This window comes from Dipodomys merriami, unplaced genomic scaffold (genome assembly GCF_024711535.1).
Source record: "Dipodomys merriami isolate MVZ:Mamm:240054 unplaced genomic scaffold, mDipMer1.0.p SCAF_122, whole genome shotgun sequence".
In the NCBI taxonomy this organism is placed as follows: Eukaryota; Metazoa; Chordata; class Mammalia; order Rodentia; family Heteromyidae; genus Dipodomys; species Dipodomys merriami.
The window spans coordinates 826,507-838,994 of record NW_027202516.1 but is presented as its reverse complement, the minus strand read 5'-3'; the positions used below and the strand labels follow the sequence as shown (position 1 = coordinate 838,994).

The 12,488-nt window shown below is 51.7% G+C and overlaps 1 protein-coding gene across 3 annotated transcripts in view; it reads left to right on the top strand.

Moving 5' to 3' along the window:
* Prim2 (DNA primase subunit 2) overlaps positions 1-11,270 on the top strand; it is a 120,679-nt gene extending 109,409 nt beyond the window's left edge. For 2 of the 3 annotated variants that reach the window (XM_070017248.1, XM_070017250.1), the window contains exons 13-14: positions 3,278-3,346; positions 9,562-11,268. In XM_070017248.1, coding sequence (XP_069873349.1) covers positions 3,278-3,346; positions 9,562-9,855 — 363 coding nt within the window. In that variant the 3' untranslated portion in view covers positions 9,856-11,268. Of the gene's footprint in view, positions 1-3,277; positions 3,347-9,561 lie in introns of all 3 variants that reach the window. The other variant, XM_070017249.1, reaches the window with a different exon arrangement.
* The last annotated feature ends 1,218 nt before the right edge of the window (positions 11,271-12,488 follow it).

The following is a 12,488-nucleotide window of genomic DNA, read 5'->3' as shown; positions in this document are numbered from 1 at the left end:
CCTCCCGCCTGCCGCCCGGCACCTGGGTGCTGTTCGGTCCCTCGTGGGCCTGAACTCGGGGCCTGGGCGCTGTCCCACCGCGCCACTGCCGGTGGCGGTTCAGGGAGCCTGCAGTCTCCGGCTCTGACCCGCGGCCCTCGGGTCCCAGCTCCCGAGCCGCCGCGCCCGGCGACCCCCGCGCTCCGGGGGAGGACAGTGCGTGCGAGGCCGGCCCGTCTGCGGCTGCGCAGCAGACACAGAGCAGCGCCTGGCCTGAGACAAGCCCCGTGAGCCTCCGCGCCGCGCCCCGCCCGCGCATGCGCCGCGCCCCGCCCGCGTCTCTCTGGCGAGGGCTCCCGGTGGTTGGTGGGGATAGAGGGAGGGTGGCCACCGGCCCGGCGGGAGCTCCCGGCCTGCCGTCGCCCCTGAGCTGCCCCGAGCCTACGCCGGACGCTTTACATTTCATCTGGAAGTAAATTCTAGAAGCCGTACCGCCAGTTGACTATTCCCGGACCTCCAAAGCTTCCTTTGGAAGCTTTAGTCAGTGTACGTGTTCCAGCTTGGGCTAGGAAGCTTCTAGCCCAGGCGTCGCTTGGTCCTCGGTTTGGTCTCCTCCGGCCTTTACAAAACGGTTCTTGGAGCTCCTGGCGTATGCAGGCGAGCTTCGTCTTTTCCTTGTTGGGATTTCTGTGCGATGGTTCTGAGGTTTGAATTCGGGTGAGGCCGGATCCCACTGGCCTGTGCACACAGCCTTCTTCTGCTGGGCGTTTTGAGCCACAGGCTACCTGTCTCTGCCACAACTGCAGCCCGGCAGACCCTCCCCACGGGGCCTCTTCCGAGGCCAGGACTACCAGCACTAGCCACCAGCTAGTGGCTGGGCCTCGGTCCACTCAGAACTGGACAGGAACCGAGGAGCTCAGGGAATGCCTTCTCTGAGCTGCGGTCTGCCCTTGAACATGCTCACGTGTGTTGGGTCTTCGTCCGTCTTTGGACGGACGGGGTCCGAGGAGGGGTAAGTGCGGCCGCTGGCCCGTTCCCCAGCCTCCCTTAGCCCAGGAGACAATCAGAGGCAGCGGGGAGTCAAGTCAAGCAGGAACTCGTTTATTAACAGGGAGCATCCCCTTTTTAAAGCAAAAGACTGCGTGGGAGGAGAGGAAATGGGATCAACCAATCACTGAAAGGCCATACCTTATCATGCACCCAACCTTCCATGAGATGTTTACACACTGAACCTAAACAAATCTAGCTCTGCGCACTCAACTTCCTCTCAGGGCCATCTTTGCTACCTGTGTTCCCCACAGATTTCCCCACACAAGTTTCCAGGACGAGCTCTGGACCTCGTTGCACTTATTCTCTGGCACATTCTTTTCAATCTGGTTTTTGTTCTTCGTCCTGTTATTTCCCCTTCATTTCTCTTCTTGTGAGCAAGTTCCCAGCTCTGACTCGCCCAGCTCTCGCGTTTGCTCCTAGCCAGTCTGGGCTGTGTAAGTTGTTCTGTGATTTGTTTATCGCTTGAGTGAGTCCCCAGAGGTGCCTGGGCTGGAAGCTGAGGCTTCCCCGGGCCATGGAACCTTCAGGAAGTGCAGCTGCCACTGTCCAAAGAGCAAGCCGCCTCCGTCTGTCCTCTTGTCATGTGTCTTTCAGACTCCTTGGACTTACACCTCCAAAACTGTGAGCTGAGAAACCTTTATTTTTATGAGAAGTACTCGGCTTCAGGCATGCTGTTACAGCAGCAGAGAGCGGCTCATCTGGGCCATCACTGTGTGATCTTCAGGTGCGGGAGGGCGGCTGTGGAGGGTGCTGCCCGACCTCCTTCCTTCTTTACCTTTGCAACCAGCGTTCTTGCGATTCCATGCGAGACACGGTATGCGCAAATGAAACATTACACTTGTCATTTTGTTTTCACACGAGACATACATGTGCCTTAAAAAATTTTTTAGTTTTCCCGTGAATTCATTTTCTCTGTAGGTATCATTTCAATCAACAAAAGAATAGGTCAAATAGACAGAGACGGAATCCTGGGTTCTGGGGTTGGTTCGCATCCACCCTGGTCTTTCCTGTAAGATTGAATCCAGGAGGCTGAAGTTCAGAAGTGTGACCAGCCTGTGGACACACTCAGCGTGTCAGCACTGCGTGGCCCCCGTGCAGCGCGTTTCCTGTGCGTCCCTGACAAGACGGCAGGGACTCCAGCCTCTGTTCATTCCTGTGTGGTGGAGGGGGTGGGGGTCAAGGCTTTGGAGATGTGGTAGAAATGAACTCCAGCACTTTACCATGGTTGACCAGTGGGAGCGGGGGCGAAGAAACTTCACAGATGTCCGCTGGTAAGGATGGGGCTTCAGCGCTCCAAGGAGGCTGCGTGGGGAGGGAGGAGAAAGCATGCTGCCCACCAGGGATGGCGGCCTTGCTGAGAGGCGCGCCGTCACGCTCTGCTGGGCTTCTGTGGAGTCACTGACGGCTGGAGCGGACGGTCGGTGAAGGCCAGCTTCGTACAGACCTCACTGAGCGGCAGCACAACAGCACGGTGTGCTGCGTGTGAACATTAAAGTCTAACTAGTGCATTGATTGCTTCATGCTTCGGCCTGTAGGCATATGCACACTCTAGGTGCTGCAGGGTGATATTCTGGCAGTCACTGGTGGTTGTGGTACCAGGACCTGTTCCTATCTTGCTCTCAAGGTGAGGATATTAAAATCCACAGTTGGCAGGTAAGGGACATCACCTGTCACCTGTGGAGTGTTGTAACCTACGCAGCTGCTGGGTGCTGTCAGGATGGTCACAGTGGTCATCCACAGCAGGACAACGTATTCAACACAGAGCATGCCACACATGTGACACGCGACATGCCCCCACACACTGTGCACAACATGCTATGCGTATGGTACACGCACCATGCCACGTACATATGGTACACATACATGCAACGCACCACACACACGCACACGATGCACTGACAACACACCCCACACAACACACAGACAACACCCACACCCACACAACGCGTACAGTATGCCACACATACGGTACACACAATGCGCCACACAGGATACCTGCATCACCCCACACATAGAGTGTATACAACACATATCACACGTGAAGCACAGACAACACACACCCCACACACAATGGGTCCAGCAGGCCCCACACAGAGAGTGCATATGGTACTCCTGCCCCATGGTTGATTGTGTACTGTTTGGAGTGAGCACAATGGAAGGCTGGCTGTGATCTGCTTTGGTTTAGAAGAAACTTAGTTTTTAATTTTTCGTTTTTAATTTTTCCTTCTTTTTTCCTTGTTTGTTCTAGATTTTGGACTTGGTAAAAGGGTCCCATTACCAGGTAGCCTGTCAGAAGTACTTTGAGATAATACATAAAGTAAGTAAATTTTTTAACCTGTTCCTAATCCTGTCCTTTGTTACTGTGTGTTTCATTTAAGGCTTTTACTTACAGCCATGGAAACAGCTCTCCCTGTTTTTAGCAATAGAGAGATTTATTACATCACATCAGGTAACTGACAGTTCATAAAGGGACAGAGAGTCAGCTTGCAGTTAGGAGGCGGCATCAGGAAAGGACCTTATTTTACTGCATCTGTACCCAACGAACCTGGGGATGAGGCCAAAGGTTGGACGGTTGTAGAGAAAGGCTGTAGTTGGGCACCAGTGACTCAAATCTGTAATCCTGGCTACTCAAGAGGCTGAGATCTCAGGGTTGCAGTTTGAAACTAGCCAAGTCAGGAAAAGTCCATGAGATTCTTATCTCTAGTTAACCAGCAGTGGGGAAAGAAAAGCCAAAGTGATGCTATGGCTTAGGTGGTAGAGTACCAGCCTCGAACAAAAAAGCCAAGGACTTGTACCAAGGCCCTGAGTTCAAACCCTAGAACTGGGATAATTTATAACAAAAAAGGAGGAGGAGGAGGAAGAGGATGAAGAAGGAGGAGGAGAAGGAAGACAGAGAAGAGGAGGAAGAAGATGAGGATAAAGAAGAAATGGAGGCAGCAGAAAGCAGCAGTGTGTTGTGAACTTGTTTGGGTTGAGGAGGAGGAGGTGGCGCTGGCTGGGTTGACCCCTAGGCCTTAGTTCCCAGCCCTGGAATCTTTCCCGCAGCAGCCAGAGAACCAGAGCCCGTTTCCGTCTTGTCCAGTCTTAGTGTTCTTCTAATCTGCTTCTCAGATCCAGGATTCCCACCTGGGAGAAACGGCCCTGAGCAGCGTTGGGGCCTCACCTCTGGGTGCCACGGGTGGAGTTTTTGGTAATTATCAAGCCCGCAGGGCTTCTTGTCTCCCCCAAACACCATCCTGCATCCATCGAACTCTTCATTGCCTGTTAAAGCAAGCTGATCTCAGAGTTCATGGGAACATCATTACAACAACAGTAGTACCCCAACATCTGTAGACACTACCCCCTCTTGATTTTACTGTGTCGTTCAAGCTGGCCTTGAACTAGAAACTCTTCCCTGAAGAACCTTACAGCCACAGGCCGTGTTGTTGAACCACATCAGCCAGTTTGTCCACGCTGCAGCTGGTTCCCATCTGCAGAAGCCGAGCTCCTGTGGCCATGCCATCGGTGCCTGGGAGCTTGGCTTCAAGCCTGTTATCTAAAAACCCTGGTACCTGTACCCGATTTGTCACAATGGCCGCTGAGGTGTGATCACCACCATCCTGTGTACAATCATGGAATAATAACTTGCAAGGTCCTGTGATCCAAGCTACCAGAGCTGGTCAGAAAGGGCTAGAACCAGACCCCAGTCTCTTGTGGGTCTGGTTCTTTCTCTTCTACACCTGCTTTGGAAATTTAATATTGTTCTTATTTGAAAACAACTCATTTTACAAAATTTTATTTTCATCTGGGTCCCTTTTAATGAAGCCTTGTGCTCTCACATACTGAAGCCTTTTGGTCACTTTCTTTGCTTTTTAGAAAACAAAAACAAAGCTAGATTTAAAAACAAAACTAGATTTGTGACATAATTACCAAGAACTACGGAACAGAGTTTCGTTTTATTCTGTCTGCTTTTGTAGGGTCCCTCCTATTGATTATTCCAACAGGAACACTGCTAGTATTGCCAATTTTTCCAAGGTGCCTTAAGTTAAGGAAGATATTGAAAGGAAATGGCATCTAAATCCCTTACAGAAGTTTAAGTAAATATAAATCAGTGAACTAAACCAAGGCATTTGTGGTCACTAGATTTGTTATTATAGATTTTCAGATGTGAGTCTCTCCATCCATTTTTTTAATTTAAAAATAGAATCTGTGTTTGTTGGCAGTGTTTGCCATCCCTTCTCCAACAGATCTTTCAGTTTATTTTCCGAGGACTCTATGATGAAATTCTCTTTAATGAAAGTCTGGAAAATGAAGCCTCTAATTGATACCATTTGCAGCGGCTCCGTGATAGTTCCATATGGCTTTTTTTATTTTAGTAAGACCAGCTGCCTCATTATAAGCTGTCATCACAAACCTTGATTAAAACCCAAATACCCCATAGATAAAGAATATTGCTTCCACTCCTTCAGAATTGTGTTAGCTTTGGCAGACATGTGAGACGTGTTCGTGAGGAGGTCCCGTGTGCTCATGTTTGACTGATGCTCCTCTAGCAGGTGTCAGGAGCTAGCTCACAGCCTGTGCTCCAGCAGCAGCAGCAGCAGCAGCAGCAGCAGGTGTCAGGAGCGAGCTCACAGCCTGTGCTCCAGCAGCAGCAGCAGCAGCAGCAGCAGCAGGTGTCAGGAGCTAGCTCACAGCCTGTGCTCCAGCAGCAGCAGCAGCAGCAGCAGGTGTCAGGAGCTAGCTCACAGCCTGTGCTCCAGCAGCAGCAGCAGCAGCAGGTGTCAGGAGCGAGCTCACAGCCTGTGCTCCAGCAGCAGCAGCAGCAGCAGGTGTCAGGAGCGAGCTCACAGCCTGTGCTCCAGCAGCAGCAGCAGGTGTCAGGAGCGAGCTCACAGCCTGTGCTCCAGCAGCAGCAGGTGTCAGGAGCGAGCTCACAGCCTGTGCTCCAGCAGCAGCAGCAGCAGCAGCAGCAGGTGTCAGGAGTGAGCTCACAGCCTGTGCTCCAGCAGCAGCAGGTGTCAGGAGCGAGCTCACAGCCTGTGCTCCAGCAGCAGCAGCAGCAGCAGCAGGTGTCAGGAGTGAGCTCACAGCCTGTGCTCCAGCAGCAGCAGCAGCAGCAGCAGCAGGTGTCAGGAGCTAGCTCACAGCCTGTGCTCCAGCAGCAGCAGCAGCAGCAGCAGGTGTCAGGAGCGAGCTCACAGCCTGTGCTCCAGCAGCAGCAGCAGCAGCAGCAGGTGTCAGGAGCTAGCTCACAGCCTGTGCTCCAGCAGCAGCAGCAGCAGCAGGTGTCAGGAGCTAGCTCACAGCCTGTGCTCCAGCAGCAGCAGCAGCAGCAGGTGTCAGGAGCGAGCTCACAGCCTGTGCTCCAGCAGCAGCAGCAGCAGCAGCAGGTGTCAGGAGCGAGCTCACAGCCTGTGCTCCAGCAGCAGCAGCAGCAGCAGGTGTCAGGAGCCTACACTGAAGGTTAGGGGTTCAGTTAGACTCCCCGTAGAGTCTCGGGATTCAGTTTAGACAATATAGAGTCTTGGGGTTCAGTTTAGACAATGTAGAGTCTTGGGGTTCAGTTTAGACAATGTAGAGTTTCAGGGTTCTATTAGACAATGTAGAGTCTAGGTGTTCAGTCATCTGCAGCTCAGGGCACTGCAGCCAAGGTGTTATCAGGTGTGCTAGGTTTTTCTTGCAAGAATTAATGCAATTGTTTATTCAAAATCCTTTTTTTTTTTTTAATACAGTCGTGGGCTTGAACTTTGGGCTTGAACTCTGGGTTTGGGTGCTGTCCCTGAGCTCTTCAGCTCAAGGCAAGCACTCTACCGCTTGAGCCACAGCGCCACTTCTGCTTTTCTAGTGGTTTATTGGAGATAAGAGTCTCACGGACTTTCCTGCCTGGGCTGGCTTTGAATCGCAATCCTCAGATCTCAGCCTCCTGAGTAGCTAGGATTAAAGGCATGAGCCACTGGCGCCTGGCTATTCAAAATCTTTAAAGCTATGTTTTTTTTTTATTATGAAGCTTGTGTCAGCTTGAAGATGACTTGTTTTTTACTGTGAAAATTGTGTTTAGCTTTGTATAAAACCTCTTCGTACAGATTTCAGAACAACTTAAGTGATAGAATCTAAAAGGTTAACTTTTAATTCACACAAATCCAGTTAGTTGTGTGGATGACTAAAGCCCCTGTGGGCGTCAGCTTCCTGTACCTGGTGGGTGTCCAGCTTAGACGATATCCACAGTGCTTTTATCCCTAATTTTCTCTTTTTAAAACATAAAACCTTCTGATTGAAATGTTGTCAGGCAATAAACTCTGTTTGAAGTACTTTGCAAATGCAACATTTATGTGGGATCTCCCACTGTTAAATGAGTTGGGTGAAATCAGATATAAAAAGGCTCACAAGTGAATATTAATAAAAATGCTAGATGAACCATAAAACACCCAAGAAGCAGTTAGAAGTTACGCAGCCACGGTAAAGGTATTTTTTCTTAGTGATCTGGATAATAAGTCATAAATCAGTGTGTACATTCAATCTCTTATACAGCGAGGTAGCTGTGAATTATTGGCCCAGTGTTTGCTCACCATTGACCCCCCCCCATGGGAGCACCCTGGGGAGCTGCCTGTTACCAGAAAAAAAAATCAGAGCACCCTGGGGTACCTGCTTATCTCCACAGATGAGCTCTTTTCTATCCTGGTCCTTGTGTCCGGGGGACCTGTTCTGAACCACACCTGCCTGGGACAGTCAGGGCCCTCCACTGCTGCCTGCCGCTGTGGGTCTGGAGCGCTCACCCCTTCCGAGCCTCTCTGCCCCGCCCTTCACCCCACTTTGTCTGTGCCTTCGCACCTGGCTATGTGGACTGCCTGTGGTTCTAGGACTGGAGAAACCACACAGATGAACAAAAGAAGTAAATGATTTCTGTTCCCAAAAGAACAAACACCACCTTAACAACCAAGTAATTCACTCAAGCAAAATGGTATTTTATTGTCAAAATGTGGAGATAGCATTGCTTGTTGAAGCTTTGACTGGCTGTCATAGATTCTTACTGAATATTTAAGGGACAGAGCGATGAGTGAGTTCGGATGATATGACTGAGGTTCATTTTTGAGACAAGGAAGTGAGTTCGGATATTCTTCCATTAACCAGCGAAAACGACAGGAGAGCTGTCTGTGGGAAGAGCAGGGAGCGCCCCAGAGGTGTTTCACAGACCTAGGTTGCTTCCTCAGTTTGTGATGAACCAGACGAGATTGCGCATGCCAGGCGGGTGCCAGTGATGCTGGGGCCAGGCTCTAAGTGATCAGAAGTGATTGTAAGATCACCTACGAAAACCCAGCGTTTCCTGGCCAGGACTTGGCCTGGAACTGGGTTCCAGTGATGCCATGGGAAAGGCCTTCCCCCAAGAGGTCTGCAGCAGGGACTGGGGGCCGGGGTGGGCGGAGGCGGGGCTCGCAGGGGTGTGCAGCTCCCCCTCGAGTCACTGAGGCCCGTGGAGGGAAAGGCCAGTTTCACGTGAGCTCCAGCTACCTTCAAAAGGAGCTGAGTGCAGGGGTTTGGGCCAAAGCCAGCCCCACAGGGGAGTGGCTGCAGTTCCCGGGAGAGGCGTGGCAGGGCCTCTGGTGTGAGCCTGAGGGGCATGGCAGGGCCTCTGGTGTGAGCCTGAGGGGCGTGGCAGGGCCTCTGGTGTGAGTGGTGCTGAGGGGTGTGGCAGGGCCTCTGGTGTGAGCCTGAGGGGCGTGGCAGGGCCTCTGGTGTGAGTGGTGCTGAGGGGCGTGGCAGGGTCTCTGGTGTGAGTGGTGCTGAGGGGCGTGGCAGGGCCTCTGGTGTGAGTGGTGCTGAGGGGCGTGGCAGGGTCTCTGGTGTGAGTGGTGCTGAGGGGTGTGGCAGGGCCTCTGGTGTGAGTGGTGCTGAGGGGTGTGGCAGGGCCTCTGGTGTGAGTGGTGCTGAGGGGCGTGGCAGGGTCTCTGGTGTGAGCCTGAGGGGCGTGGCAGGGTCTCTGGTGTGAGTGGTTTTGAGGGGCGTGGCAGGGCCTCTGGTGTGAGCGGTGCTGTGGGGCGTGGCAGGGTCTGGTGTGAGCGGTGCTGAGGGGCGTGGCAGGGTCTCTGGTGTGAGCCTGAGGGGCGTGGCAGGGTCTCTGGTGTGAGCGGTGCTGTGGGGTGTGGCAGGGTCTCTGGTGTGAGCCTGAGGGGCGTGGCAGGGCCTCTGGTGTGAGCCTGAGGGGCGTGGCAGGGTCTCTGGTGTGAGCGGTGCTGAGGGGCGTGGCAGGGTCTCTGGTGTGAGCGGTGCTGAGGGGCGTGGCAGGGTCTCTGGTGTGAGCGGTGCTGAGGGGCGTGGCAGGGTCTCTGGTGTGAGCGGTGCTGAGGGGCGTGGCAGGGTCTCTGGTGTGAGTGGTGCTGAGGGGCGTGGCAGGGCCTCTGGTGTGAGCCTGAGGGGCGTGGCAGGGCCTCTGGTGTGAGCCTGAGGGGCGTGGCAGGGTCTCTGGTGTGAGGGTGCTGAGGGGCATCTGGCTGGTGGAGTCTGGAACCGGCTGCCTTCCCGGGCATTCACACAACACTATTGTGCTTCCCTCCACAGGTGGACGATTGTGGTTTTTCTTTGAATCATCCGAACCAGTTCTTCTTTGAGAGCCAGCGGATGCTCGCCGGTGGTAAAGACCCAAAGAAGGAGCCCGGCCTTCCGGAAACGCCGCAGCCCAGGCCGGGCGCTGCGGGCACGCCAAAAGCCAGGGAGGCGCCCTCCGCCCTGCCCGCGTTGAGCTCCTCCATGGAGGTGGATCTGGAGGGGCTGGAGGCGCCCTCCGCCCTGCCCGCGTTGAACCCCTCCATGGAGGTGGATCTGGAGGGGCTGGAGGCCTACTTCAGCTCCTGACGGGGCGCTGCCCCCACTCGCTCCATCTCCTTTTTTCGTTGTTTTTCCTTTAACTTTTTTCTTGAACTTCTCTGTCCATTTTGCTCCAGTCGCTGTGCCCACATGTATTAGGAAAACAGGCTTTCAGGCAAAAACAGACTTCCACTATGTTTTGCTTTGCAGGAAGGAAGAAGGAAAAGTTTCTGCCGAAACCTCGCGGTTGAGTGTTGTGTTTGAAGCCCTGTCTTAGGGACTGAAAACAGTACTCTGGGCTTCTTAAAGTCTCCAAGAAGCAGTGCAACAAAACCAGCTTTACCTTAACTCGCAGCACCAGGCTGTTGACCAGTTCTTTCTGGACCGTGCTCTTGCTAATCACATGTACCTAGGAGTCACTTGGGGGCTGCTTCCTCCTGGGGCGAACCCTGCCTTAGGCGGTAGTTAGAATGGCCATCATTAATGGAAGGCTCTGTAGGTACACCCTACCAGACTGTTGATCAGATTGAGACTTCGGAGGTAAAAACGCGCCGTCTGCATAGCTCTTTACGGTCAGGGACAGGACTGCCCTGTGAACAGCAGCCCTGGTCTCTGCTGTGGCTTCCGCTCACTGTGGGGTCTGCGGGAAGGACTAGAGTGTTCCAGCATCAGCGCTCACAGCTGGCTATCCTCACCAGCCTTGCTGATAAATATTCCAATAGTAGTCCCCGCTCTCGGGCAAGCAGTGGATCTAGCAAGCCCGATGGTGGCCGCACACGGGGCTGGCCGTGCTCCCTGTGCTGACTTGGCCAGGGGAAGAGGGTGGGGGGGCATTTGTGGCACTTCCTCCATCTCAGAGCCTGTTTCCTTCCTGGGTCTCCACCCACCCAGAGACTCTGCGGGCTCTGAGTGACTCCTGGCCTGCTGCCTGGGATTGTGTGAATGGTGCTAGTCTAGTAAAGAGGAGGACTTTTCCTTTCTCCTCCTGAATCAAATACTAGCTGAATTGAAATGAGGTCACAGCATAGAGAAAACTAGCTGTCAGGATTAATCTTGTGGTAAAGCACATCAATAAGAAAGCGATTCAAACAGGATCAGATCACCAAAACCTAAAAGGATCTGCTGATGGGTTTTTATGTTAGACTCCTGAGTCAAAGATTCTTGGAATATTTTGTAGCATAATTAAATGAGATATTATCTGAACTGTTACTTGTCTTCATGAATTATTGCCTAGTTCAAAAATAGCATTATTCCTCTATAAATTACCTCTATAAATCTCTTCTTCCAAAACCACCTGCTACACCTTTCATCATTTCTAGTTCTCAACAGGAATCTAGTGGCTGCCCGCCGATCTCCCCATGAACTGCAAAGCCGTGTCTGTCCTGCTTTAATATTAAGAACAAGTGCTTCACAGAGCGGTTATTGCCACAGAACTGTTAGCTTTAGAAATCTGAGCGTAGGAAGGTAGGTCTCTTGTACTAAAAGAAGAGGGATATTAGAAACAGTCTCAACGAGATGCCCTGGGACAGGACGTCCATCTCTGACAGCACGTTGCATAGCTGTCTTTTTCTATTGCTTTGTGTAACTGAGCTCCCCGCCTAAAAGTGGTCATTCATGTATGATGGATGTGTGTCTGTGGACCATTTATGATTCACTGAAAGCCCACAGTGTGTGTCATTGATTGCTGTGGGGGGGGGGTCTAGTCAAACTAAAATAATAAGGGTTTGAACATTACTTGTGTAACAGGCTCAACTGCTTAGTAATAAGGTTTGCTGTCCGGTCAGCTCACAAACTGCTGATGTATTCTTCTGCATAATATATGAACAGTTTGTGAGGTCTACAGATGAGAGGATAGGGGTTAGAGGCTTAAATAAAAAGGCAGAAGTTAGTGCTTTTCTGCTGCCTTTTGGAGGTGGAAAAGCAATTTATTTTTTATGCTTCATAGGTCTTGACAGTTTTGATTTGTTTTCTTTGAAGACAGCCCTGTTTGAATTGGATGATGTAGGAAGAACCCAGAGAGAAATCCAAGCACAGCAGCCCCTTCAACCCAGTAGCAAGTAGAAGAGAACACAGCCCTCCTGATCTGTCTTCTCGTCTCCCACTACCAGAGAAGGTGCATGATTATCAAAATGAAAGGCAAAAACAGCAAAGGAAAAACTGGTTGGAAACTGTAGTTGTTTGACCCTGTTTGTTTGTGGAAAGTATTTCTTTCACATGTCTTTATATTTTTCCTTCTGCCCATACAATACAATACCTATTACCATGTATATAAAAGGACATGATAATGAGTGTAGGTAGACTTATTAGGACTTAAATATTCTAATCATAAAGTGAAACGTTAGAGATTTGGAATGAACCACAGACAGACCTTTAGCTCACAAGTACTTGCTTTGTAATAAGCTGACGTCTTCTTGCTCATGCTTGTGGGTGTTTTGCCTGTTACACTTTGCTCTCTCACTGATGCTCAGAGCCTCTGAACAGAAACTTCTGTAACCCTTTGCAAGAAGAAAAGAAAACTTCAGGGTCTTGAAAGGCAAGATGAGACAAATCTAAAGTTCTCCTTCTGTTAGAGTCTACTGTTTGCAAATTTAACCAAGGTCTTGCTCAGGCGGCGGCTCGACATTGTTGAAGTACCCGCCAACGCGGGCCTTTGACAGCGCTGGCGCTGCGCGTGCGGCTCA